This window comes from Conger conger, chromosome 1 (genome assembly GCF_963514075.1).
Source record: "Conger conger chromosome 1, fConCon1.1, whole genome shotgun sequence".
NCBI classification, from domain to species: domain Eukaryota; kingdom Metazoa; phylum Chordata; class Actinopteri; order Anguilliformes; family Congridae; genus Conger; species Conger conger.
Genome location: NC_083760.1, coordinates 58,745,384 through 58,769,698, shown reverse-complemented (window position 1 = coordinate 58,769,698; position 24,315 = coordinate 58,745,384). Strand labels below are relative to the sequence as shown.

Here is a 24,315-nt window from a genome sequence, read left to right as displayed (position 1 = left end):
GAGGTCTTCCAAGTGTCCACGCATGACAATGTGGACACAGGTGTATGTGACACAATGGATACAGGTGTATGAGGTAACACAAGCATACTTCAGTTTAGGTACTTGATCAGGTGTGAGCGGGGTGTGTAATTTGTAAACAGTGCAATGTACTTGGGGTACTAATGTGACAGAATTTTATGAGACTTGTATATTAATCGCATAGGGTGGGAACAAAAAAGTTAGACAATCAAGAATTCACCATCCTTTATTATCTTAATAAAAATCTCAACTATGTACACACTGTACAATAAATAATCACATTGATGAAAATTGCAGAAAAATAAAAACACCGAATATCAGGGAATCCTATCTGCACGCAAGCTTCTGGAGTTCACGATCCGTGTCTGGAAAACAAGAGCAGTGGCACACGTAAACATAAGTTTGTTCTTCAAGCTACAGCGTGAAGAATGATAGCATCTTCTCCAATTACATGCTGCACAAAAAATGCTGTGGAACATACTGCACTATAAAAAGAGCCATTGTTCAGAGTCATTGTTCCATCTAGCGCAGTGGCCCGATTTGTTCCCAACTTTGAATCTGACATCTTTTTTTTATTTTTTATATTGAAAGTTCTAGCCGAAAGCAGACACCTTGTGAAAGTCTGAAATAATTTGCGGAGTAAAAAGAACTCTCTGTACGGAGCCTGCAGAGCTGATGCAGTCTCACCCGTCTCTCCTCTGGGGACAGCACACCTTCCACAGTCACGATCTGGTACTGATTGTGCTTCAGGCTCCCAGGGTGCTTTCTCAGGTGCCGCAAACTTGCGCCCGTGATGTCACGAGCGAGCAGCTTCCTCATGTTCCCCGCAGAGCAGCCCGGGTCGAAGATGAGGAGGCACAGGCTACCGTTCTTCCTCTGCTCCACCCCCACGATGGATCGACTGTGACCTGGGTACAGTCAGCACAAGTGATAACCGAACAAACTAAACAGCGTAACACCGTGAACACGCTGAAACTCACACGATAAACACACTCGAGTCACACACAATGAATACACTCTGTAAACACACAACCATGCCCACAAAGGAACTGATGGACCAATTAGCTTCATACAATTAACCGATTAGTGTGGCATGTGTAAGGTTGCTCAGTAGGTGTATGCGTACCTTGGTGTTGCAGGTATATGGGGGGTTGTGTGGTCTGCACCACCCGGGGGGGTAGTCTAGTACCCCTGCTGGCTGAGACAGAGAAGTACCTCTTCACCCACTCAAAAAGCTGGGGGTGGGTGTTCCCTGGGCCGGTGGGCTGGTGGAAGTCCACAATACGAGCCCTGTGGGTCCAGCAGTCAATAGAGTCAGTGGTCAGTTATTCACTAAATACCTTAATAAATGTTAACTTCAAGAATTCAGCACTTAGTCCCTTTAGTCCATGTCTATACATGTCCTTATCTAGAATGGCTAACAAACAAACTAAACATAATGGAGAACATCAGTGGCAGGGGAAAATTGGGACAAGCTTTTCGGCTTCAGCATCATCCCAGTCGACGTTCTGTGTTGCGGAAATAGCCCTATCACCATCGTTCTTTTTTGCCGAGCACACACATATTCCCATAGCCAATTAGAGATCGCACACGTGGTCAGCCCATTTAAAACTACAAAATCGCTTGTAAGTTTAGTAAGTTAGTAGGATATACTATCCTGCAAAAACGCGAACTGGACATTGCGGTTCGCTTGGAGACACTAATTAATATGCAACCAGCAACATTGGATCAAAGTAAAAAACAAAACAAAAACAAAGCCAAGAACAATTTATGTTCTTGGCTATTGTTTAAAATGTTTAAATAAGAACAATTTATGTTCTTGGCTATTGTTTAAAATGACAGAATATGTTTTTACGATATGAGCCACGAAAACAAACTGACATTTTGCATTCCGAGTAGGATGACATGCGAGAGAATAACGACACACGACTGCGTTACGGAGTAGAGGACGGTGGTAGTGGAGTTAAGGAGTACACTTTCCGGATTTTGGGACCCACCCCAGGACGACAGGCAATGAGGGAGTGGCCAGATGTCTGATTAGCGTCTGCTGATCTTTCAAAGATGTTGGTGTTTTAGCAGGCTAGCACCAAGATTATATCAGGATTCAGTCCCCGTCATAAGAAAGTATTTCTGTTCTTGGTAGTTTTTCCACATGCTTGCAAATTGTTTTGTTCTCACGGTATTCGAATTCTGTTGTTTTGCATTGTACAGCTTCCAAATATTCAGGCAAGTCCATGCAAAACAATAAAGTATAATGTAAAATACTGTTATTTTCATTGAAGGCAAGTCCTTCTCTGTATTTCCAGGGTTATTTAATCCATTATTTAATTTGTCTAGACTGTATCTGTGTGCATCTCATGAGTATTAGAATGCTAAATACTTGTTTCTCCATTTGCACTTTCCAAAACACCATGGTCAGGTGCTAATCTCTCACTGCTTTTTCTAGTGTAGTGGGTTTTTAAAAAAGCCCAAAGTTATATTAATATCAGTGATGAATAGCTTAGAGCAGCATTCATCAAACCTGGACCTCAAATCCAAACCAGGATTGGATTTCTATTTCTATTTGGCCTTGAACAGCATACCTGCCATAACTACACAGCACAAAGAGTTTTCCATTATTCAGGGTTTCCCACGTAAATTACTATAATTGACCACAGACTCTCACTCCGTACAAACACAACATCCTTTTTGAACTCTCTAACTTCAAACATGGAATTCAGTTACGACTTCACACAGCCACCAGGCCCAAACTCCATAACCATATAAGGCCCCCCCCCCCCCCACCCTTTTCCCTACTGTACGGTCTCTGGTTCCAATTTGCACAAAATGGCAGCACAGGGACTGAACTTCCACAGCTTCAAAACATTTTACTCACATACACAATGTATACCCTCTATACATACATGTTAAACTCCTTTCCTAAACATGACTGCAAACCAAGTTATTAGAATTTGAGATGTCATCATTTTCACCTGACTCCAAAGGAGGTGAAGAGAGAGTAGATTTCGGTAGCCCCTATCCAGGCAGACGAACCCTGCAGCTTGCGGTCAAAGTGAGAAGCCCCCTGGGGATCTACCCCTTTACACCAGGCCTCCTCTATAAGGGCTTGCACTCGGGGGATGCTGGGGACTGTTCCGTCTGCCACAAAAAGAGAGCCAAGATTGTAAATGAGTGTGTGTGTGTGTGTGAGAGAGAGAGAGAGAGAGAGAGAGAGAGAGAGAGAGAGAGAGGAGAGAGAGAGAGAGAGAGAGAGAGAGAGAGAGAGAGAGAGAGAGAGAGAGAGAGAGAGAGAGAGAGAGAGAGAGAGAGAGAGAGAGAGAGAGAGAGAGAGAGAATGTCTTTGTGCACTGTGTGTAGGTATACAATGCCCTCCATAATGTTTGGGAGAAAGACCCATTGTTTATTTATTTTCAGGTTGTCCTACACACGATACTAAAATTGTATTTGTAATTGAATGGATCTCTTTGGGAATTGGGGGGGGTGGGACTAGATTCAGCTGTAAATTTTGCCGATGCAGTATGAAACACATTTGTTGGCTAAATTGCTTTAAGTCATAAAGGGTCCAAGGTATCAAATAAACCTCAAACCATCATGCTGCTGCCAGATATGCAGGAGACAATTGTTTAATAATTGTTTCTCCTGAATATTTTTTCCATTGAGTTCAACAGGAAAATCTGTCAGGAGAAACAATTATTTTTGCATCGACTGCATATCTGGCAGCAGCACTGTGGTTTGAGGTTTGAGGAACTGCTGTAATTTCTACATGGTGAAACCAAAATGTATAACAACGCCCTTTATTAAAATATTCAATGTGCACTTTAACCACATGTGATTTTTTAAAATACAAATCTGTTTTCAAAAAATTGTGGAGTACAGAGGCAAATAAATAAATGATGGGTCTTTGTCTCAAACATTATATAGGGCACTGTACGTGTGGAACGTGGGCTTAAGTGCATCAGCATGAATGTGTGGTATGTGTGAGTGTGCTGGTATGAGTGGGTGTGCCACTGTGAGTGTGTTGTATGTGCGAGAGTGAGTGTATGTGGTACCTTATGTTTGAGTACGTCAGTGTGAGTGTTTATGGTTTATCAGTGTGTGTTTCAGTGAGAGTATGTGGTGTGTGTTTGCCAAAGAGCACGTGGTATGTGTGTTTCAGTGAGTGCGTTTCAGCGAGTGTGTGTTTCAGCGAGTGTGTGCTTCAGCGAGTGTGTGTTTCAGCGAGTGTGTGTTTCAGCGAGTGTGTGTTTCAGCGAGTGTGTGTTTCAGCGAGTGTGTGTTTCAGCGAGTGTGTTTCAGTGAGTGTATGACATGAGTCTGTCAGCGTGAGTGTGCATACCAGTGAAACAGCCTTTGTAAACCTCAATCTTATGGAGCGATGAAAGCAGCATTTGGAAGTTCCTGTAGCCGCACCCCCAGCCCTGGTCCCCATCAGATGAACAGTAGTGGTCAGTTTCCGAGCTCAGCCACACGTGGGCAATGTCAGACCCCTCCCTCTGGTAACACTCATATAAGGCAGCTATCAAACCTGCCAGCCAGGGGGGAAGGAGGAAGAGAGAAGCAGGGAGTAAATAATATGGACGTAAGCAAGAAACCAGTTGAATGAAATGGCAATCTTTTTTAGAACTGCACTATGGAAGCGACTGAATGCACCTGGCTAATCCGAAACAACTAAGAAGCCCACTGAAGGTCCCCAAAAATGGAAGGAATATACATAATAGGTCCATAATAGGCAATTCCTACATGGATGACCCAATATGGCTGTAAATTGCCTGAAATTAAAGGGGACAGTATGCACTTTAACCTCAAATTTCAAATCCAATATGCTGGAGTACAGAGGCAAAAAACTGAAATTGTACCACCGTCAACTGCCAATATATCTCACTGTATAACAGGAATAGGAACTGATAGGCACACTGTGCTACACACCCGATGTTCTGGTCTTTCCATTATCTACCCCCGAGGCCAGAGACTCCATCACCTCCACCCTCTTTCTGTGGAACTCTGCAGGGGCCATTTGACCACGGGACACAGCCTTCTCCATGTTCCTCTCAATCTGTCTGCGATAGCCCCCTCTGCTGTCCAGGCCAAACTGCTTCTGCTCATACACATATGAACACACACAGAGGCAGTCATGGCTGCGGTTCCGGTCATAGTGTGCAACCATAATCCAAATGTGTTTAATAATTTACGGCCCTTGACCGTGCACACAAATCACCTGCAGCTTTTTGAACTCCGCTGCCTCTCGTTTGTCTTCCTCTGCCTTCCTCCTCGCGTCCTCTTCCTGCTGAAGTCGCCTGGCCAGCTGCATGTCGGAGTGGCTGCTCTCTAGAGTGCCCCGAAAAAAGTGAAGTCAAAGGCCATGTACCGTAGACGCGCAGTGCCCAAACTTTGAGCCCATGAATGACATAAATGAATAAATCTCCTATGAGCCACCAGTTTTTAAAGTAGCCTGACATACATTCATACAGGAACAAACCTCTGATGAGCCACCACTAAGGTAGCCGGATATACATTCATATATGAAAAAAACTAATACCAAACCAACAGTATGTACACTTTTTTCATCATACCTGTTCCAGCTTCTAGGTGGAGCTCCACGTGCAGCTGCAGAGCGCTGCCGTCAGAACAGGTCAGAGAACACATGGGACACTTGAAACCCTGAGCAAGATCACCTGAGGATCACACACAAACGATACCTTTTACAAACAGAGAGGACTCGCATACGGTGTCTTTGTCTGTGTCTGTGTGTGTGTGTGTGTGTGTGTGTGTGTGTGTGTGTGTGTGTGCGTGCGTGCATGAGAGCGAGACGCCTACAATTTTCTTCAAGGCAAATACTATCATTTAGACATTATTTATTCATATTATCACATGATAATATATTCACCCGTCTAGAAGACATGGCAGATCAACAGCAATGGAAGCAATGAAAGCTTCATAGTTACTGAGCACAGCTGTGCACCACCTGCCAGGTGAGTCATACTTATGCATGTTCTGCTAGGTGAGATGCTTGTGGTATTCAGTACCTTCCATCACATTTTTGTCCTGCAGGTGCAGCTCTACATGTTCCTGCAGGATGAAGCAGTCACTGAACACCGAAGAACACAGTGGGCAGGGAAGGAGCTTATCTGTAAGAGAAACATCATGTCACCAAATCATATCTCCATATACCTAACATAACTTCCTCAACGCAGCTCACACCACCTGACACGGTGGCACGTTATCCAGGATCACCTCACACCATGTCAAATAACATCACAGCCACCACAACAAAGCACATGACCCCAGACATACAGCACTCTTACTAATGTAGGGCATTTTACAAAAGTGTGTCTCTCTGCAGACCCCAAAAAGGAAACAGACTGTGTTGACCATGTTGACACAGGGTCAGCAAGGTTTGATGAAAAGACAGTGCTCGTCAAAAAAGGACTATTGCTCCCATCATTGTGCTGCCTCTGCGCAATTCTGCCACCTCAGTGGAATGCTCCCAGAACTGATGAGTTGAAATAGCACTGTATAAACCATGGGTTTTCCACAGTGTTTGGTGTCTTTAGATAGCTAATGATGTGGGAAATAGTTTCATTGGTGGTGTAGTACACTGGTTGCTGAATAAAGATAGATAGCGATCATATAGAGCCACACTATTGGAGAACATTTGCAGTTCCTTTTGTTGAACTGTTAGAACAGAGGAGCAGTTGAACTTATCTTTTGGAGTCAGATAAATGAGAACAAAATTAAATTAACCCTGTTCCAGCATTTCTGCAGTCAGAACTAGGGTTCATAATACATTACCTTTCCTGGGTGAGGACAGGCGTTTATGTTTTGTTTTGACGGGTTCCTGGTCCGCTTCACTGTTGTGAGTGTGCATACTCTCCCCTTGCGGAGTGCAGGAATGTCCATTCATACAGGCTTTGTTCTGATGTGACAAACACTCTGCCCTAGGGCTGTCCGTTACTTTGTCAGAAATGTTACCATTGGCCACCTTGTTAGAGCTGGCTGCATTGGATGAGACATTTGAAGTACCACCACTGGACACCCTGTTAGAGCAGCCCTCATTGGACGAGCCATCTGAAATACCCACACTGGCTACTCGGTTAGAGCTGTCCGTATTGGGCGCACCATTACAGCTGGGCACACCCCTCGTGCCTTTGTTGGAGGCCAGCGAACACCTTAGGTGAGGTCCGGCACCAGTCTGGCAAGTCCCTGTGTTGGTGCATTTTGGCTGTTGCTGGAGCCCTTCCTCTGCGTGGGCTGTGTTGATGTGGAGCTGGAGCTCGTCGTAGGACACGCCTGCCAGCGAACAGAGAGGGCATCTCACCTGGGCCTCCAGGTGACCAAGGAGCAGGTGTGACCTCATCTCCGATTCTGAGGGCACGTCCTCCCCGCAAATTTCACATGTGAACATGACGGCCTGGCAGCAGACAAGGCACACCAGAGTCGGACATCAACCACACATTTTACATAACATCCAGACAGACAGCAGTAAAACCTCTCTAAAGTTCTCAGCTGAAGCAACAACATGGCAGTCACCCCTTATATATTCACGAAGGTGCATAGCCAAGGCCAGTAAGTGGCAACAGCTGTTCTGTCTTTGGGAATGAAAGGCCTATATGTATCCTCAAATATTGCACCTAAAACCCTTTGCTACAAACCTTTTCAAGCATGGGAGTAGAAAGGACGGCATGAATGCAGGAGTTAAATAATTAGTTAATTTGGAATGCATAATCCTATAGGCTATCAACGCTCATTGCTGCAGCTTCTTGATTGATTAGGGAGTGTAGGCAAGCATATGGTCTCCTTCGAAGCATCCGGGTCAAAAAAAAGAGAAGCTATTAAGGTCGTCTTTTTGACAGTAGGCTAGCTAACATCGAGAATAAGGTATCCTAGCTTGCTAAATGTGAGGTTCATTGCCATCCGTAACTCACTGCCTGCAATGTTAGCAAACATTATACAATCCAAGTTACTTTTTCAACGTTCGCAGTTCGCTCATAGCAAACAGCGCAATTATTATTTTTGAATACAGGAAGAACCTGTTAACACAGTGGAACCCAGATTAAGCTGTCTTTTAGTTAGCCATCTAGCCAAGTTAGCTAGCAAAACGGACTCAATCTGTTATAACTAAAATAGCTTGTATTTACAACCTGAGCTTGAATAAAGATGTCATTTATATTTCTAGTTAGTCATAACTTGCCGTGGTTTTGGTTATCCAGTCCGACAACAACAGTTTCTATTTCACTTTTCATTACGCACAGTTCTGTTCTTTTTCTTTCTTTTCTTTCTTTTTTTATGTTTACCCAGTATGCTGTCGTCACAGGTTTATTATCGCGATGATCTCGTAGTATGACGTATGGTTCTTCTGCAAAACAAAGATCGTGGTTTCACAAAGAGCGTAGTGTGCAAAGTTTCTGGTTTACAATCAGATGTTCAGTGGTGTTTACATTATCTAGCAGTGAGTCCATTGCACTAATGTAAAGACAAAGCTGGTTTATACTGCGTCGCTCGACTAAATTCGCAGAATGTTCATGAACGTTACCCGACATTGACCATAGTCGTTGTTTAAATAAATAAATAAATAAATAAATAAATAAATAAATAAATAAATAAATAAATAAATGAATGAATGAATGATAATAAACACTGCACTGTATTCGACAGGCTGCCACAGGGGGTACTGGGTGTACAGCCCTGGTTACCACTTAGGTCAGACAAAGGTAGCTCCATCCAAAAGGAAACATTGGTGCTCTCACACTGGTTGGGAATGCAATTCAAGGCTGCAAAGTCGCTGAAGTCATTGCCAGTCTGTGCAGATCCTGTTGGAAAAACTTTCAAAATTAGGCTGTGAAATTTTTTTTATTTCAGTGCAAAATGTTCACATACCCCCTTTTCAAAGCTGAAATTTGACCTTCATAAGTGAACCAATTTAATAAGAAGTGTCTAGCTACACATTGTGTCTGAAAAAGTTAATACTTTGTAGAAATATGTACAGGCGACTTGCTCAGTGAAAACAAGATGTACAAAATATGTTCACTTTCCACCGTTAACAGCAAACATTTCACTAAAATTATTTAATCAGTGCTGGAGAACACCTTATCTCAAGCACAGTTCTCTCCATTACCTTTAATGGATTTTGGACTCCAACATTGGATCTTTGTTTGAATCATGCTTTTAAAGGCAGATGGGTGTTTGACATTAGCTGGGGAATTGAACTAAATTTGGATTAACATAAGAGAACTGCAACAACCTGGCAAGCAGGGGTGGTGTAAAACTGCTGGCAGATCAGCTACACTGAAACCTCAGTAGGAAGTATTCTCTCCTATAATCAGGTGTGTCCAAACTAATTTGAGCTGATCCGAGACAGAGATAAATCCAGTGCCCCCAGATGACACTGTGCACTTTGTAATCTGTCCACAAGAGGGAGACTGAAGCTGTCCTGAGATGTCGAGGTGATCAAGCCCGAGCGCTTACTGTGTTCACTCGGGTTCCCGGCTCACCTAGCATACTCTCAGCAGTGCAACGGCTTTTAAAGGCACGCGTGTGAGCTACAGAAAGACCAGAAATTAGCATGTTTTAGATTCTGTTCTGTGAAGATTAATTGTGGTCCTGTGCTGCATGTATAATGAAAACATATTTACTATGAGTCTGTAAAGGAGTCTTTAGGAAAAAAAATATATATTTAGCTAATATTTCCTACATTTAGCTAATATTTCCTACATTTAGCTAAATATAAAAAATACCAAATAATAAAACATCTAGCTTACTGTATATCATTTTTAATATCACATTTAACATTTAACAAAATAAATCATTATGTAGAAAAATGTATGTAGGGATTTTTTTGTTGTTAAACGTGAGAAAATAAGAGATATTTCTGTTAAATATTGGGGAAATGCATGGTACAATAATAAGAATAACATTTTATGTTGCATTTGGCTCTCCATAGCTTGTGGATCTTTGTAAAAGCTATGAAATTAGTCCAGAACTAAATGGCACGATTGGAGAAAGTGAGGGCACAGATTACGACTAATATTTTCATTAATTCAATTTAATTAAATGTTCTAATATGGAACTATCAACATACCGTACTGATTTTTAAAAGCTCAACATGTATAATAAAACAGTCAATGATAAATACTGTTAAATATGGTAAACACGGGCGTGTGCGGACATGAATGCACTTCATTAATTAATCGAATAGTACAGCTTCTTTACCTGAGAAACTACTGATATATTTAGAGTGGTCAATTGTTTCTCATGCTTAGATGCTTATGAAAACAGGTAGTGAGTCGAAAAATGTAAGCGCACCATTGAGTAAGGTAACGTACAGTATTTGAAACGTATCCAATTTATGCAAGAATGAGGAAGCATTCCAACCGTTCTTTTCAAACGAAACATCAGCAGTGCAAATTTACCTGGTGCGAAAAAAAAATCTGTAGTCTAGATCCAATGTGACTAAAACTGTATATATTCTTAATAAACTCGCTAAACGCAGAAATAGTGAAAATAAAGATTTGATTATCTTGTCAAATAAACGATCTTTGGCACCACTCGAGGGGGGCTGTTGGGAAATTTGTCAGCGATTGACAGAGAGGGACGCCATATTGAGTTCAGCTGTATTAACTAGGAAAGGTTGTGCCAAGGAAATAAACTATTTCAATATTTACACAGCAACCAAGAACTTCTAGATTTAATGGGTAATGTTATTGTGACATACTGTCATATATTTCCGCTCTTATTTACTAACAGATTGTACTAATACATTTTCACAGAATAAACAGCAAATGTGGCTTGCTTGGCTATTTTAGCTAAGCTCGCTAACGTTACCTATAAGCTGGCATGGAGGGGGTGTGTGGAATCTTGCTAGCTGGCTGATAATGCTAGCTAGCTACATGTTTAGTGGTAGGGTAGATACGATGAAGTAGTTAGCTAGACTAACGACTATTGATATGCAATTAGCTTCGTGTTACAAGCAATAATGTAAGGGAAATAAATATGCACATGATGAGTAAATTAGTAGCCACTGAACTGTGTCTGGACCCACCTTCTTTTAGGCCATCAACGTTGTTCGATTAGCGACGCCCTTACTGAAGGCGGTCCGTAGCTACAGCTAGCTAGCACTCGCACTTTAATATTAGCCAGTTAAGTTATACAATCAACCATCGAGATAACAATTTAGAGTTGGATATTGAAATGACACGAAATGCGTTAGATAGTCAACCATTGAAGTTTTTAAAAGGCAAGGACTCAAGGGTTCAAACCTGCAACCTTACGCCCGGCAACAGTTGACCAAAGTAGTTAAGTTACTACAATGCTAGAGAATCAGCTTCAGACCCTCATTGGAAGTGGTAGATAGGGGTATGTTGTTGTGGTGCGCCTAGTAATACTCGGAAGTTATACAGATGATGTGAGCTAACGTAGGTGTTAAGTTATCTAACGCTGGCTACTACATGGCAGGTGGCTAAAAGCTCGATGCATTTGGTTGAACAGTGCTATGCTCGACGAGACCAGCTAGTTCATCTCCGGACTTCCTCTCCGTGCTTGATTGAGCTATTTTATCAACTAGGACACCTTTTAATCCCACACAATTAACTTGGGGATTCTGAAACATTGTCTGGTAACTGAAATAAATAAGTCTTGTCCCTGAAATGAATAAATGCTCATTATTCGTATAGCTTCATTGTGGTATCATCTTCATCATAGTTATTCCATATGGACTTAGCAATATTATTTTGCTGTGGGCGATATTTATATTTTGACTGTTGCATGTGACTGTTGTGACTGGCTGCATTCAGAATTGAAAAAGATAAAGTTGGGGATACTCTTGATGAATCAAATAGCAAGAGTTCACCTGAGTACTTAGTACATGAGTACACTAATGGCTTTTACCTGAATACACCAATATCGTTTAATAAACTCACATAGCTGCCAACTCTCACGCTTTCGGCGTGAGACACGCATTTGCATGTGCGTGTGAAAACAGGCAAATGCGTGTGTCTCACGCCGAAAGCGTGAGAGTTGGCAGCTATGAACTCACCACGTGCTTCTGCATTCTGATAACCTGACCTTGTTAATGATATTGGATGTGAAGGACTGTGATAAATGACAGTCCCCTCAATAGTGATATCTGCATGTAGCCCCTTGTGACAGCTCTGTACACTGCTGTCATAAGGATATTTAGAGCGTTTCTATTGCTTATCAGTTTGAGCCAGTCCCACATTTTCTTTTCCTGATACAGCTGGGTGGAAGTGGCATGCTGGTGAGTTCAGCTCAGCAAACCAACCTGCTTCTTGTAAGATTAGCTGGCTTGGCTCAAACTGCGATGTATTTGGAATGCTATCCCTCAGTCAGACTAAAACATCCAATTCGCTGATTCAGCAAGTCAATGATTTTATTGTTTTAATGCAGAGATACAAGAAAAACTTGTACCCACGCTGTCCTTTCTCTATTCTAAGACGACTTTTGTGTTAGTTTCCTCAGATTCCTGCAGTCTCTCATGTGAGGACTCTGTCAGACGCATGTGTTGTAAATGAATCTTGTTATTGACTGACTTTTTATTTAGTGGTGGCCTTGTGCCACTGATGTGTCTTTGTAAGGCATGGGACCTAAAATGGGTGATGGGAGTATATGAGGTGGCCTATAGTCCACTAGGCTATGCTAGTATGTACAATATATTGGAAGGGTCCCTGAAAGGTAATACATTTCATAAGTATTCCTAATTTGCCTTGCGGTATTAAAATGCTTAAGAACCTGTGATGTAGGGGAAACCCTGCCCGTGTAGTTGCTACTAACAATGACACTTTGCAGCTGCGTTATTCTGTTTCCTTCTGCTGTATAGAACATGAAGGGGCAAAGAGGGAATCACAGCACTTTGTGACCTGTGAGCGGGTGTGTGCGTGCGTGCGTGCGTGCGTGCGTGCGTGCGTCCAGGTCATAAGAATGTTTCTTATTCTGTCAGACCCCGACAGCTGACCCAGGGACTGTTGGCCTGCTTTTCATTACTCACACTTCATGCTAATCCCGAACTGTATTAGGTGCTGGATACTGATCTAGGATCAGGGCACAAGACTGGCTTGTTGTAAGCTGTGAGACGGAAGGGTGGTGGAAGGCCTGTGGTTTTGTGAGCCTTCCAGCCATTCTTTGGCCAGCCAGTCCAGGTTTTATGAGGATACTACACCCTTATGGTTACCTAGTGCTAGAGCCCTATGGAGTCTGCCTAGAGCAGGGATCCTGATTTTTTTTCCAGGTAAATAACTGAACAATTAGTGGTACTGATTAGCCAGATTGGCTTCCCAGCTGAAACCCAGGTAAAGGGAGGGTGGAAAAGCAGCAGTTCTCAGCCCTCAAGGACCAGGGTTTGAAGAGCAGGGGCCTCAAGCTTGAGTGCATGGGTCTCGTGGCATTTGTGCAGTTGTCCTTGACCTATTTAGTTCAACTTTGCACAAGATGTGGATAGACAATGATTCATTTTTTTTTTTTTTTTTTTCTCACTGTCTCATACCAGACCGGAAGGTATGGTTTGTATGTTGCTGTTGGCAGGAGAGAAACAACCTTCCCCCCCCTCGAGAGTCATTTCAGCATGCTGAACAGGAAGAGATAAATGTCTCTTCAAGCAAGATTGGCATCCTCTTCTGTAGTCATTTTTAGATCCCAACCAGAGATTAAGTCTCTAAACGAAAGTGTTTCTTTTCTCAGAGGTTACCTCAGGGTGTCTGACTGAACATTTCTGCTTGTCTTTGCTTCTCTGACCACAGACGCGATGGCGAGCCCGGGGAAGGATAATGACCGAATGAAGAGCTATAAGAACAAAGCCCTGAACCCGCAGGAGATGCGGCGGAGGCGGGAGGAGGAGGGCATTCAGCTGCGCAAACAGAAGAGGGAGGAGCAGGTAAGAGGAGCCCAACCTCTCTAACCATAACCTCCCCTCTCCCAGCCTAACCTCTCTAACCCCAACCTCCCCTCTCTAACCCCAACCTCCCCTCTCGAACCCTAACCTCCCCTCTCCCAGTCCAACCTCTCCTCTCTAACCCCAACCTCCGCTCTCTCAGCCCAACCTCTCTCCTCTCTCAGCCCAACCTCTCTCCTCTCCCAGCCCAACCTCTCCCCTCTCAGCCCAACCTCTCCCCTCTCAGCCTAACCTCTCCCCTCTCAGCCTAACCTCTCCCCTCTCAGCCTAACCTCTCCCCTCTCAGCCTAACCTCTCCTCTCTAACCCTAACCTCTCCTCTCTCAGCCCAACTTCTCTAACCCCAGCCTCCCCTCTCAGCCCAACCTCCTCTCTCAGCCCAACCTCTCCTCTCAGCCCAACCTCTCCCTCTCAGCCCAACCTCCTCTCTCAGCCCAACTTATTTACTAAATATTCATGAAGGGCCAATTCCATGACCAAGGTCAATTCTCTTTCCATAGTTGTTCTTTCCGTAGGCCCAACCTTTCATGAATAGTCTCAAACTGTACTATTACACCATAAACATGTTACCAGCAGTGATGGCAGTTGTTTATGTGTAAAGAAGATTGAAGGGAAGTAGGAACTGGCTACCTGGTTCGAGTCTGTACCCCTGATCTCTGCTCTCTCTGCAGCTGTTTAAGAGAAGGAACGTGTCTCTGCCCGTGGGCGATGAGTCCATGCTGGAATGTCCCATCCAAGACCCCGATGTCAGCTCCACCGTGCCTGTCTCAGGTGTAAGTCTCTGTCACTGTTCTGTGTCTGCATCTGTTGCTGTATTTTAGACTGTATGATTATGTCATGCTACGTGGTGCCTGATGGCTCAAAAAAGACAAGCGCTAGTCTTTGTAATATCATTACAATGACATTCCACTACGGCCTGTGTACAACACAAGTTTTTGTTGCACGCTATAGCTGGATTAAATATTACAGCCTACATATAACTATTTGTCATAGGCTTTTAAGATAATCATTGACACCATTCAAATAGGGGTTTTGACCATGTAAAATAATTGGCATTGAAGGAAATAGTATATTTTTGAAATTTGTGTCACCACTAAATCCTCAAGCCTTCTGTCAGGCCTCCCAAGAAAGGCCCAATTTTGTCACTCTCCCTATCTCTTAGTCTCGCTCAGTCTACCAATGACAGTTAAACAAGTAAAATTGTGACAGTTCAAATGATGTGCTAACTCTCCTGTCAGGCTGTCTGTCTCAGGCTGATGTTTCCCTCTGCTTGATCTTGTCTTTCTGCAGGAAGCCATCATAACTCCAGACATGAGACAGATGATCTTCTCTGACGACCCCGACCAGCAGCTCATAGCAACACAGAAGTTTAGAAAACTGCTCTCCAAAGGTAGTTGCACATTTTGGGGCCCCAATTTAATGTAAAGTTGTTCAGTTTTTGTTACCTTCTGTTGGTCTCAGAGACAAGTGAATGGGACTGACTTGGTGTGCTTCAGTTTTGCAAACATTTGACTGGACACTTACTTACTCTTCAGCAATTGTTTTTACTCACTGGCTGGAAACAAAGTTATTTTGCGGCTTTACAATGCAGTTTTTGTTTTCAACAGACTTGTGGCCATCCAAGTTCATTATGTTTGCTGTTATATCCCCCTGGAAACATTTACACAAAATGACATAAGATGTTAATTGACTTCTGATTGGTTACTCTCATCTCTTGCAGAGCCCAACCCTCCCATCGATGAGGTCATCCTTACACCTGGGGTTGTGAACAAGTTTGTAGAGTTCCTCAAAAGAAGTGAAAACTGCAATTTGCAGGTGTGTGTGGATAAGCTCTTATACGTGTGTTCACGCACAGATGTGTGAACTGTTGTGAAGGTCTTTCCCCACTCAAGCCTCTGCCGGTCTGCACTGTACACATCTCAGAAAGGATACTGTTGTGTTTTTTGTTTGTTTTCATGTGTACTTCTTTCAACATTTAATTTGTTTGTTTTAGCATTATATGCTGAATATTGCCTTGTTGCGGGTGTGTGTGGGCGCTTTGCGACAGGAAGTGTTAAACAGCTGAGAATTGTGATTCGCAGTTTGAGGCTGCCTGGGCGCTGACGAATATCGCATCTGGGACCTTCCTGCATACTAAAGTGGTCATTGAAACGGGAGCCGTGCCCATCTTCATCGAACTCCTCAATTCTGACTACGAGGTCGTCCAGGAGCAGGTGATCTGCCGCTGATGGTGTTATTGGGGCGTGATGGGAAAATAAGCTGTACTAGGCTGTCTGTCTCCGTCAAACGGGCTAGTGGTGGGGTTTGTTTGCAACAGAATCCATTTAGCTCTGTGGACAGTACAAAAAGGCCATCTACAGGCTTCGTGCTAACTGTGCTTGGTCTATCAATGGCTGCAGATGAAAAACACATTAGCTCTGTGAAGTGAAGTTATGGAAATACCCCTTCCAGCATGTGCATCTTATTTACATGAAAATAAAGAGAAAACAAGATATTTGTTTGTGGCAGCAAAATTTAGAGCTATAATTGACAAATAACCATCTATCCAAACCCTTGGCACAGTGATTAGTATCTGTGCTGCCAGAAGCATGAGTTTGGAGCAGCCAGGTGCAAATTTCCCAACCCAACACAAATGCCCATAGCAGCTGCTGTCAGACGGAATGCCAGAATATTACCATCATCAAAACCCAGCTGACTGACACTGTGTTGTGTACACTGCTGGCGAACACATGGCTGACGTTGAAAGAGACAATAATTTTGGTCCATGGGAGAAATTAATGGAGTTTGTCTAAATCCTTATGAGATTCGGATGTTTGTTTGTTCATATGAAAAAAAACTGTATATATAAAGAAATAAAGTGTTATCATCATGCATTTAAAAGATACCCCTCCAAATACAAGCCCCCACCTCCTCTCTCTTCCTCTGTTTACACTGCTGCTGCTTTGTTTGCAAGTTTTCATGGTTCCACTTCATAAATGTCAATGGTAAAGGGTTTTATTTCAAAATAAAGAAAAAGAAGGGGAAAAGAAAAATGAATAAACAATAACCAGGAAGAATACAACTTCAAAAAAGTAATATATAAATCTAAAAACACAAATCTGGAGGGGAAATGAAAAAGATTTTCCAGCACTATAGATTAGAGAACCTGTCCTTGGAGTGTTCAGTGAGAAGGACGGGCAGGAGTGGGTACAGAAGCCTGAGTGGAGCGATCTGAACATTGTGTTCCAGGCCGTGTGGGCGCTTGGGAACATCGCTGGGGACAACGCAGAGTGCAGAGACTATGTGCTGAGCTGTGGCATCCTGCCTTCACTTCAACAGTAAGTGTGTCTGTCTGCCTTTCTGTGTGAGCTGTGTGCATATACATGTAAAATATTGTGTGTTTGTGTATGTGTGTGTCTGTTTACATGAGTTGCTTGTCTATGTATCATTTTGAATTATCTAGTCATTAAGGAACATGAAATCCTCATGTCATGGTTTTTTAAATGGGTAAATAGTCAGCCGTTAAAGAAAATGAGTGTATGTGCAGGCTAACTTTATTTACTACCTGTATTGCAGTGCTGCCTTACCCTGGTCCTGGATATCTACTATTTTATAGATTTAAACAACGCACACTCCAGTCCACTCAGTCAACAGCTAGAGATCTCAATGAACTCTAAATTAGTAGAATCAGGTGTACCAGGTTAGTGTTGAAATGAAATCCCACAGGACAGTGGATCCCCAGAAACAGGGTTGGGCAGCCCTGACCTGCTGTGTGTGAGTACATGGCTCAAGCAGAGTGTGTGTTTGAGCAGTGTACCCTCTCTGTACGCCTGCAGGCTGCTGGCCAAGTCCACTCGTCTCACTACCACGCGAAACGCAGTCTGGGCTCTGTCCAACCTCTGTCGGGGCAAGAACCCCCCTCCCGATTTCTCCAAGGTGGGCCCCACCCGAGCACGCTTTCATCAAATTCAAATTCAAAATGCTCTCTTGGAATGACAGGATACAGCTTATGTTGCACAGAAAAAATAAATACAAAGAACGTACACGATTGAACAGATATACATATCACTGGATATTATCACTGTTCTTCACCATGTCACAGATAAAAACCAACCCTCTGTTTGTCTCTCTCTCACTCAGGTGTCCCCCAGTTTGAGTGTGTTGTCCCAGCTGCTCTTCAACAGTGACCCAGATATACTGGCAGATGCGTGCTGGGCGCTCTGCTACCTGTCCGACGGGCCCAACGACAAGATCCAGATAGTGATCGACTCGGGAGTGTGTCGCAGACTGGTGGAGCTGCTCATGTAAGGACCAGACTGCTCCAGCATGTCCAAACGCTGTGCTGCAGCCCTGATGCACTGCGAGACACGGCTGTGAGACGCACTTGAGACTGAAATGAGACTCCACTGAGACTGAAATGAGACTAATGAGACTCCACTGAGACTGAAATGAGACTAATGAGACTCCACTGAGACTGAAATGACACTCCACTGAGACTGAAATGACACTCCACTGAGACTGAAATGACACTCCACTGGGACTGAAATGACACTTTACTGAGACTCCACTGAGACTGAAATGAGACTTTACTGAGACTCCACTGAGACTGAAATGACACTCCACTGAGACTAAAGTGAGACTCTACTGAGACTGAAATGACACTCCACTGAGACTAAAATGACTACTGAGACTAAAATGAGACTACTGAGACTAAAATGAGACTCCTCTGAGACTAAAATGAGACGACTGAGACTGAAATGAGACTACTGAGACTGAAATGAGATTCCACTGAGACTCTACTGAGACTAAAATGAGACTACTGAGACTGAAATGAGACTAAAATGGGACTACTGAGACTGAAATGAGATTCCACTGAGACTCTACTGAGACTAAAATGAGACTCTACTAAGACTGAAATGAGACTAAAATGGGACTACTGAGACTGAAATGAGATTCCACTGAGACTCTGAGACTAAAATGAGACTACTAAGACTGAAATGAGACTACTGAGACAAATGAGATTTTACTGAGACTAAAATGAGACTACTGAGACTAAAATGAGATTCTACTGAGACTAAAATGAGACTCCACTGAGACTGAAATAAGACTGAAATGAGGCTCTAATGAGACTAAAATGAGACTCTACTGAGACTGAAATGAGACTAAAATGAGATTCTACTGAGACTAAAATTACATTCTACTGAGACTAAAATTAGATTCTACTGAGACTAAAATGAGACTACTGAGACTAAAATGAGATTCTACTGAGACTAAAATGAGACTACTGAGACTAAAATGAGATTTTACTGAGACTAAAATGAAACTGAAATGACACTCCACTGAGACTGAAATGACACTCCACTGAGACTGAAATGACACTCCACTGAGACTGAAATGAGACTACTGAGACTGAAATGAGACTGAAATGACACTCCACTGAGACTAAAATGACACTCCACTGAGACACTGGACAGTCATGGAAAAGTCAGTGAATGTTCTGTTCTCTGTTATATCCTGTAGGCACAACGAATACAAGGTGGTGTCTCCTGCATTGCGAGCTGTGGGTAACATTGTCACAGGAGATGGCATCCAGACTCAGGTAACATACACACACACACACACACACACATACACACACACACATCCATATACACACACGCACTCACAGGAATGCCCACACACACATGCACGCACAAACACACACATGCACACACACAGAGACATGCATACACGCATGCTCGCACGCATCTGTCTTCTGCTTATTTTTGGTGCTAAGCTTGTAGTTGTACATAAACAGTTGCATGTGAATTTTGGGGTGTTACATACATGTGGTTCTGTCTCTGAGTAATATTGAGTGATATACAATAGTAATATGTGCATGTGTGAGTGTATATATGTGTCCGTGTATGTGTGCGTGTGTCTGTTTACCTCTGGCCTGTGTTTCCTGTGCTCAGGTGATTCTGAACTGCTCAGCTCTGCCCCGTCTGCTGAACCTGCTCAGCAGCCCTAAAGAGTCCATCAGGAAGGAGGCCTGCTGGACCATCTCTAACATCACCGCCGGCAACCGCTCACAGATCCAGGTACGCTCTGTAACCGCTCACAGATCCAGGTACACTCTGTAACCGCTCACAGATCCAGGTACCCTCTGTAACCGCTCACAGATCCAGGTACCCTCTGTAACCGCTCACAGATCCAGGTACGCTCTGTAACCGCTCACAGATCCAGGTACGCTCTGTAACCGCTCACAGATCCAGGTACGCTCTGTAACCGCTCACAGATCCAGGTACACTCTGTAACCGCTCACAGATCCAGGTACACTCTGTAACCGCTCACAGATCCAGGTACGCTCTGGTAAATGGTAAATGGTAAATGGTTGGCATTTATATAGTAAATGGTTGGCATTTATATAGCGCCTTTATCCAAAGCGCTGTACAATTGATGCTTTACATTCACCCATTCATACACACACTCGCACAAGATAAAAAATAAACATTCTCTCTCATTGTACTCAAGTATATATGAATCTATAATATGACGGTTTGAGCTCTGTGATCACGTCACACTCCACGCCGCAGAGAGAGGATAAAGATGAACAGTGGCTGGTTGCCCTGGTGACGTAAGGAGAGGCAGAGGTCGTCAGTACCGAGAAGCTGCCGAAGGTACATGACTGGGACCCGCAATATCGGTGGCTCGATCCCCCGTGTAAGCCACAACAAGATACAGACAGCTGTCGGGCCATGGCTCTCAACCCAGCATTGCACCAGGGGGGGACCATCTGGGACCTGCCCAGTCCAAATGAACTGCAAGGCGCTTCGGATAAAAGCGTCAGCCAAATTACATGTAATGTAATGAACACGTCACACTCCACGCAGCAGAGATAGGATTAAGATGATCAGTGGCTGGTCGCCCTGGTGTCAGTACTCTCTCTGTAACCGCTCACAGATCCAGGTACGCTCTGTAACCGCTCACAGATCCAGGTACCCTCTGTAACCGCTCACAGATCCAGGTACACTCTGTAACCGCTCACAGATCCAGGTACACTCTGTAACCGCTCACAGATCCAGGTACGCTCTGTTACCGCTCACAGATCCAGGTACCCTCTGTAACCGCTCACAGATCCAGGTACCCTCTGTAACCGCTCACAGATCCAGGTACGCTCTGTAACCGCTCACAGATCCAGGTACGCTCTGTAACCGCTCACAGATCCAGGTACACTCTGTAACCGCTCACAGATCCAGGTACACTCTGTAACCGCTCACAGATCCAGGTACACTCTGTAACCGCTCACAGATCCAGGTACACTCTGTAACCGCTCACAGATCCAGGTACGCTCTGTAACCGCTCACAGATCCAGGTACGCTCTGTAACCGCTCACAGATCCAGGTACACTCTGTAACCGCTCACAGATCCAGGTACACTCTGTAACCGCTCACAGATCCAGGTACACTCTGTCCATGTGTGTACATCTATATTCTATGTTTATAAATGTGTGTGTAACAGATGTGTATCTGGAATAATGTGTTGTGGCATGTGGTAGATGAAACTGATTTTAAAGCATAGATATAGATATAGGCAGCTTGTTTGTTTAATACTCTGTCTTGGACACTCTCCTCTCTGCAGGCAGTAATCGAAGCCGACATCTTCCCTGTGTTGATTGAGATTCTCCAGAAGGCAGAATTCCGAACCAGGAAGGAAGCAGCCTGGGCCATTACCAATGCCACCTCTGGGGGCACTACTGAGCAGATCAGGTAACTTGCACACTTGCACTTCCATCTCCCACCTCTGGGGGCATTGCTGAACAGATCAGGTAACATGCACTTCCATCTCCCACCTCTGGGGGCACTGCTCAGCAGATCAGGTTGCATGCACTTCCTTCTCCCACCACTCAGGGCACTGAAAGGGGAAATGTGTAATTTCTGAAGTGTTTCTTTTCTCCACCTGTAGGTACCTGGTGTCGCTGAACACCATCAAGCCCATGTGCGACCTGCTTACAGTGATGGACTCCAAGATCGTGCAGGTGTCTCTGAACGGATTGGAGAACATTCTTCGCCTGGGCGAGCAGGAAGCCAAGAAGAACGGCACGGGCATCAACCCCTACTGTGCCCTCATCGAAGAGGCCTATGGTACACACCTCCCACACTGAACCCCTCAGCAAGCAGGCCTACAGGGTTCACTGCCCCCTGTTCACAGAGGAGGTGGTCATCTGCTTCAAATTTACACTGCACTCCTAAAGTTTGAGAAGAATGGTCTTTAAATAAGCAATTAAAAGATGGGTGTCTTATGACTCTTCCTTCTTCTGGTCCGAGTTAAATCCGAATAGGACATTTTGGCCATCTCCTGCCTTTAACCACTACATGGCGATGTGAATCTGTCAGTTCTAACCTCACCTTGCCTGGTGTGCAGTTTCATTTAACTACATATGCAATTGAACATTTGACATTTGATGGAATTTGTTAAAAAAATATTTAAAATATAGTTGAAATATTATATATAATAATACAAAAGGAAAAGTGAGAATGTGCATACCGAGCTGATTGCCCTGTGTGCTGCGCCTCTCCAGGTCTGGATAAGATCGAGTTCCTGCAGAGCCACGAGAACCAGGAGATCTACCAGAAGGCCTTCGACTTGATCGAGCGCTACTTTGTGGTGGAGGAGGAGGACGCTAGCATTGCGCCACAGGTGGACCAGCACCAGGGCCAGTTCATCTTTCAGCAGCCCGAGGGGCCGATGGAAGGCTTTAAGCTCTAGTCCCGACTCCTGCCACGCCCGCCCTCCTCTGCTCCCCGCTCCTCCCGTCCCTAGGCGCGCAAGCCTCCTCTCAGCAGCAGGGGACGCCCGGACTCGCCTGCAGAGGGGGCCAGAGACGCTCCACGAGAGGCCCCCAGCAGCGCCCTCCGCAGCCTCGCCCTTTGACTACACTTCCCAGAATGCACTGCGTGAGCCTGGATACTGCTGCAAGAAAAAAAAAAAAGCTTTCTTTCCTCTTTTTTTAGTTTCTTCTTTTCTTCTTATTTTATTTTGTAAATGTAGACTCTGGTATGGTAGAATCTCCATCCACAATGACTACCTCTTCCGTCAGTCAGCAGAACTACCGTGGAAAATGAAATGAGACAAAATTTGCGTGTGAAATTGATGCGTGCAATTGGGCCCTCTGACACAGCGTGTGTGTGAGTGTGCGTGTGTGCGTGCGTGTGTGTGTGAGCCTGCGTATGCGTGTTTACATGTGTGTGCCTGTGTGCGTATGGCACAATGTAAAACTACCGGTATTTTACGTTAGAATGTACTGTGTGTGGTCTTCTGTGAGTATGTGCAAAATTGTCTGGGCTCCATTGACCAGCAGGGAAGATAGTTTAGTTCCATGCATTCTGTGTGGCTGAGAGAGGTTGCTATAACCTTTTATATGAACCGTAACTATATTTATATTCCCATAGAGTATATTTATAATCTTTGCTGATGTGCAGCAAGCGACAAGTTGTCAGTTACCTTTTAAACTTGAAAGGGAACAGCTGCACTTGAGATTTGCAGTGAAAATGTGCACAGTGCATGTAGCAGTTCCGTGTGACATGACTCCATGTAAAATTATTTATTCTTTTGAAGGGGTGCCCTGCTATATTTTTTGGTGGGGGTGGGGTGGGGGTGGTATCGGTATCTCTGAAATGGTTGTTGTCTGTCGGTGGTGGGGGAAAGGGAGGTGGCTGTTTCTGTGCTGTCATACATGTGCATTTGGGTTGGGGGTTTGTTGGGTGGTGGGACAGGGTACAAATGCTGTGAGGTGTGTATGTTTTAGGCTTTTCTGGGTGTATTCCCTACTTTCTCATTTCACATGTGAACTGTGATTACAAGTTTGTTTTCTTAGAATTTAAAGATGGCAGGGATTTACCTGGCTGTCCCCGGCAGTTTAGTAACATTCAGCATGATTTTTGGTGAGGTTATTTACAATTCTTCCATCTTAGCTGTACATTTTTAGTTGAATTTAAAAACTGCTCTGTATATTATATATACGCTTATGAAACATGTGGAAAAACTGTAATCAAAGTTTTTTTAGGTGAGGTTGAAGGTCAGTTAGGGGTGTGGTTTGTGGTTTGGCTTTGGGACAATGCTACGTCAAGGTACATTGACAGGATATTGTGGATGTAAAACGTCTTTCTCAACGTGAGGTTGCTAAAATCCTAACCTTGTCCTGTATCACCTGTTCCTGTCACACCTGTAGCATGGCCCAGATGAAGCAGCGTTTTACATACTTTTTTAACCGTTGTGTACACAAAAAGAACTGCTGTGAATTAGCCTACAGTTTCTGTGAATGACACAGAATATTACCAGATTAATTTTGTTCACGTTCAATCTCCCCCCCCCCCCCTCTTTTTTTTTGTTGCCGTGTTTAAGTTTATTGTTTATGTAAATGCAATGTGCATTCAAGAATGT

The 24,315-nt window shown here is 43.9% G+C and overlaps 2 protein-coding genes across 5 annotated transcripts; one reads left to right on the top strand and one right to left on the bottom strand.

Annotated features, from left to right (window-relative positions):
* Positions 1 to 228: 228 nt before the first annotated feature.
* Positions 229 to 11,128, bottom strand: zufsp (zinc finger containing ubiquitin peptidase 1). 4 transcript variants are annotated; one of them, XM_061234020.1, is made up of 12 exons: positions 11,054 to 11,128; positions 8,763 to 8,825; positions 6,808 to 7,426; positions 6,042 to 6,143; positions 5,589 to 5,690; positions 5,234 to 5,343; positions 4,945 to 5,113; positions 4,355 to 4,543; positions 2,991 to 3,156; positions 1,145 to 1,308; positions 706 to 926; positions 229 to 383 (listed from the first exon to the last, which is right to left on the bottom strand). In XM_061234020.1, exons 3-12 carry the CDS (start codon positions 7,418 to 7,420, stop codon positions 336 to 338), a joined length of 1,884 nt encoding a protein of 627 aa, XP_061090004.1. In that variant the 5' UTR covers positions 7,421 to 7,426; positions 8,763 to 8,825; positions 11,054 to 11,128; the 3' UTR covers positions 229 to 335. The 4 variants fall into 4 exon arrangements, with proteins under 4 accessions (XP_061090004.1, XP_061089989.1, XP_061089997.1 ...); XM_061234005.1 differs by lacking the exons at positions 8,763 to 8,825; positions 11,054 to 11,128 and adding an exon at positions 8,207 to 8,342; XM_061234013.1 differs by lacking the exons at positions 8,763 to 8,825; positions 11,054 to 11,128 and adding an exon at positions 8,310 to 8,342.
* kpna5 (karyopherin alpha 5 (importin alpha 6)) lies at positions 10,557 to 23,496 on the top strand. The gene is made up of 14 exons (XM_061234029.1): positions 10,557 to 10,706; positions 13,764 to 13,897; positions 14,586 to 14,687; positions 15,205 to 15,304; positions 15,635 to 15,729; positions 15,996 to 16,127; positions 17,143 to 17,231; positions 17,730 to 17,829; positions 18,034 to 18,197; positions 19,414 to 19,492; positions 19,848 to 19,973; positions 21,514 to 21,641; positions 21,838 to 22,016; positions 22,454 to 23,496. Exons 1-14 carry the CDS (start codon positions 10,703 to 10,705, stop codon positions 22,639 to 22,641), a joined length of 1,620 nt encoding a protein of 539 aa, XP_061090013.1. The 5' UTR covers positions 10,557 to 10,702; the 3' UTR covers positions 22,642 to 23,496.
* Positions 23,497 to 24,315: the final 819 nt, after the last annotated feature.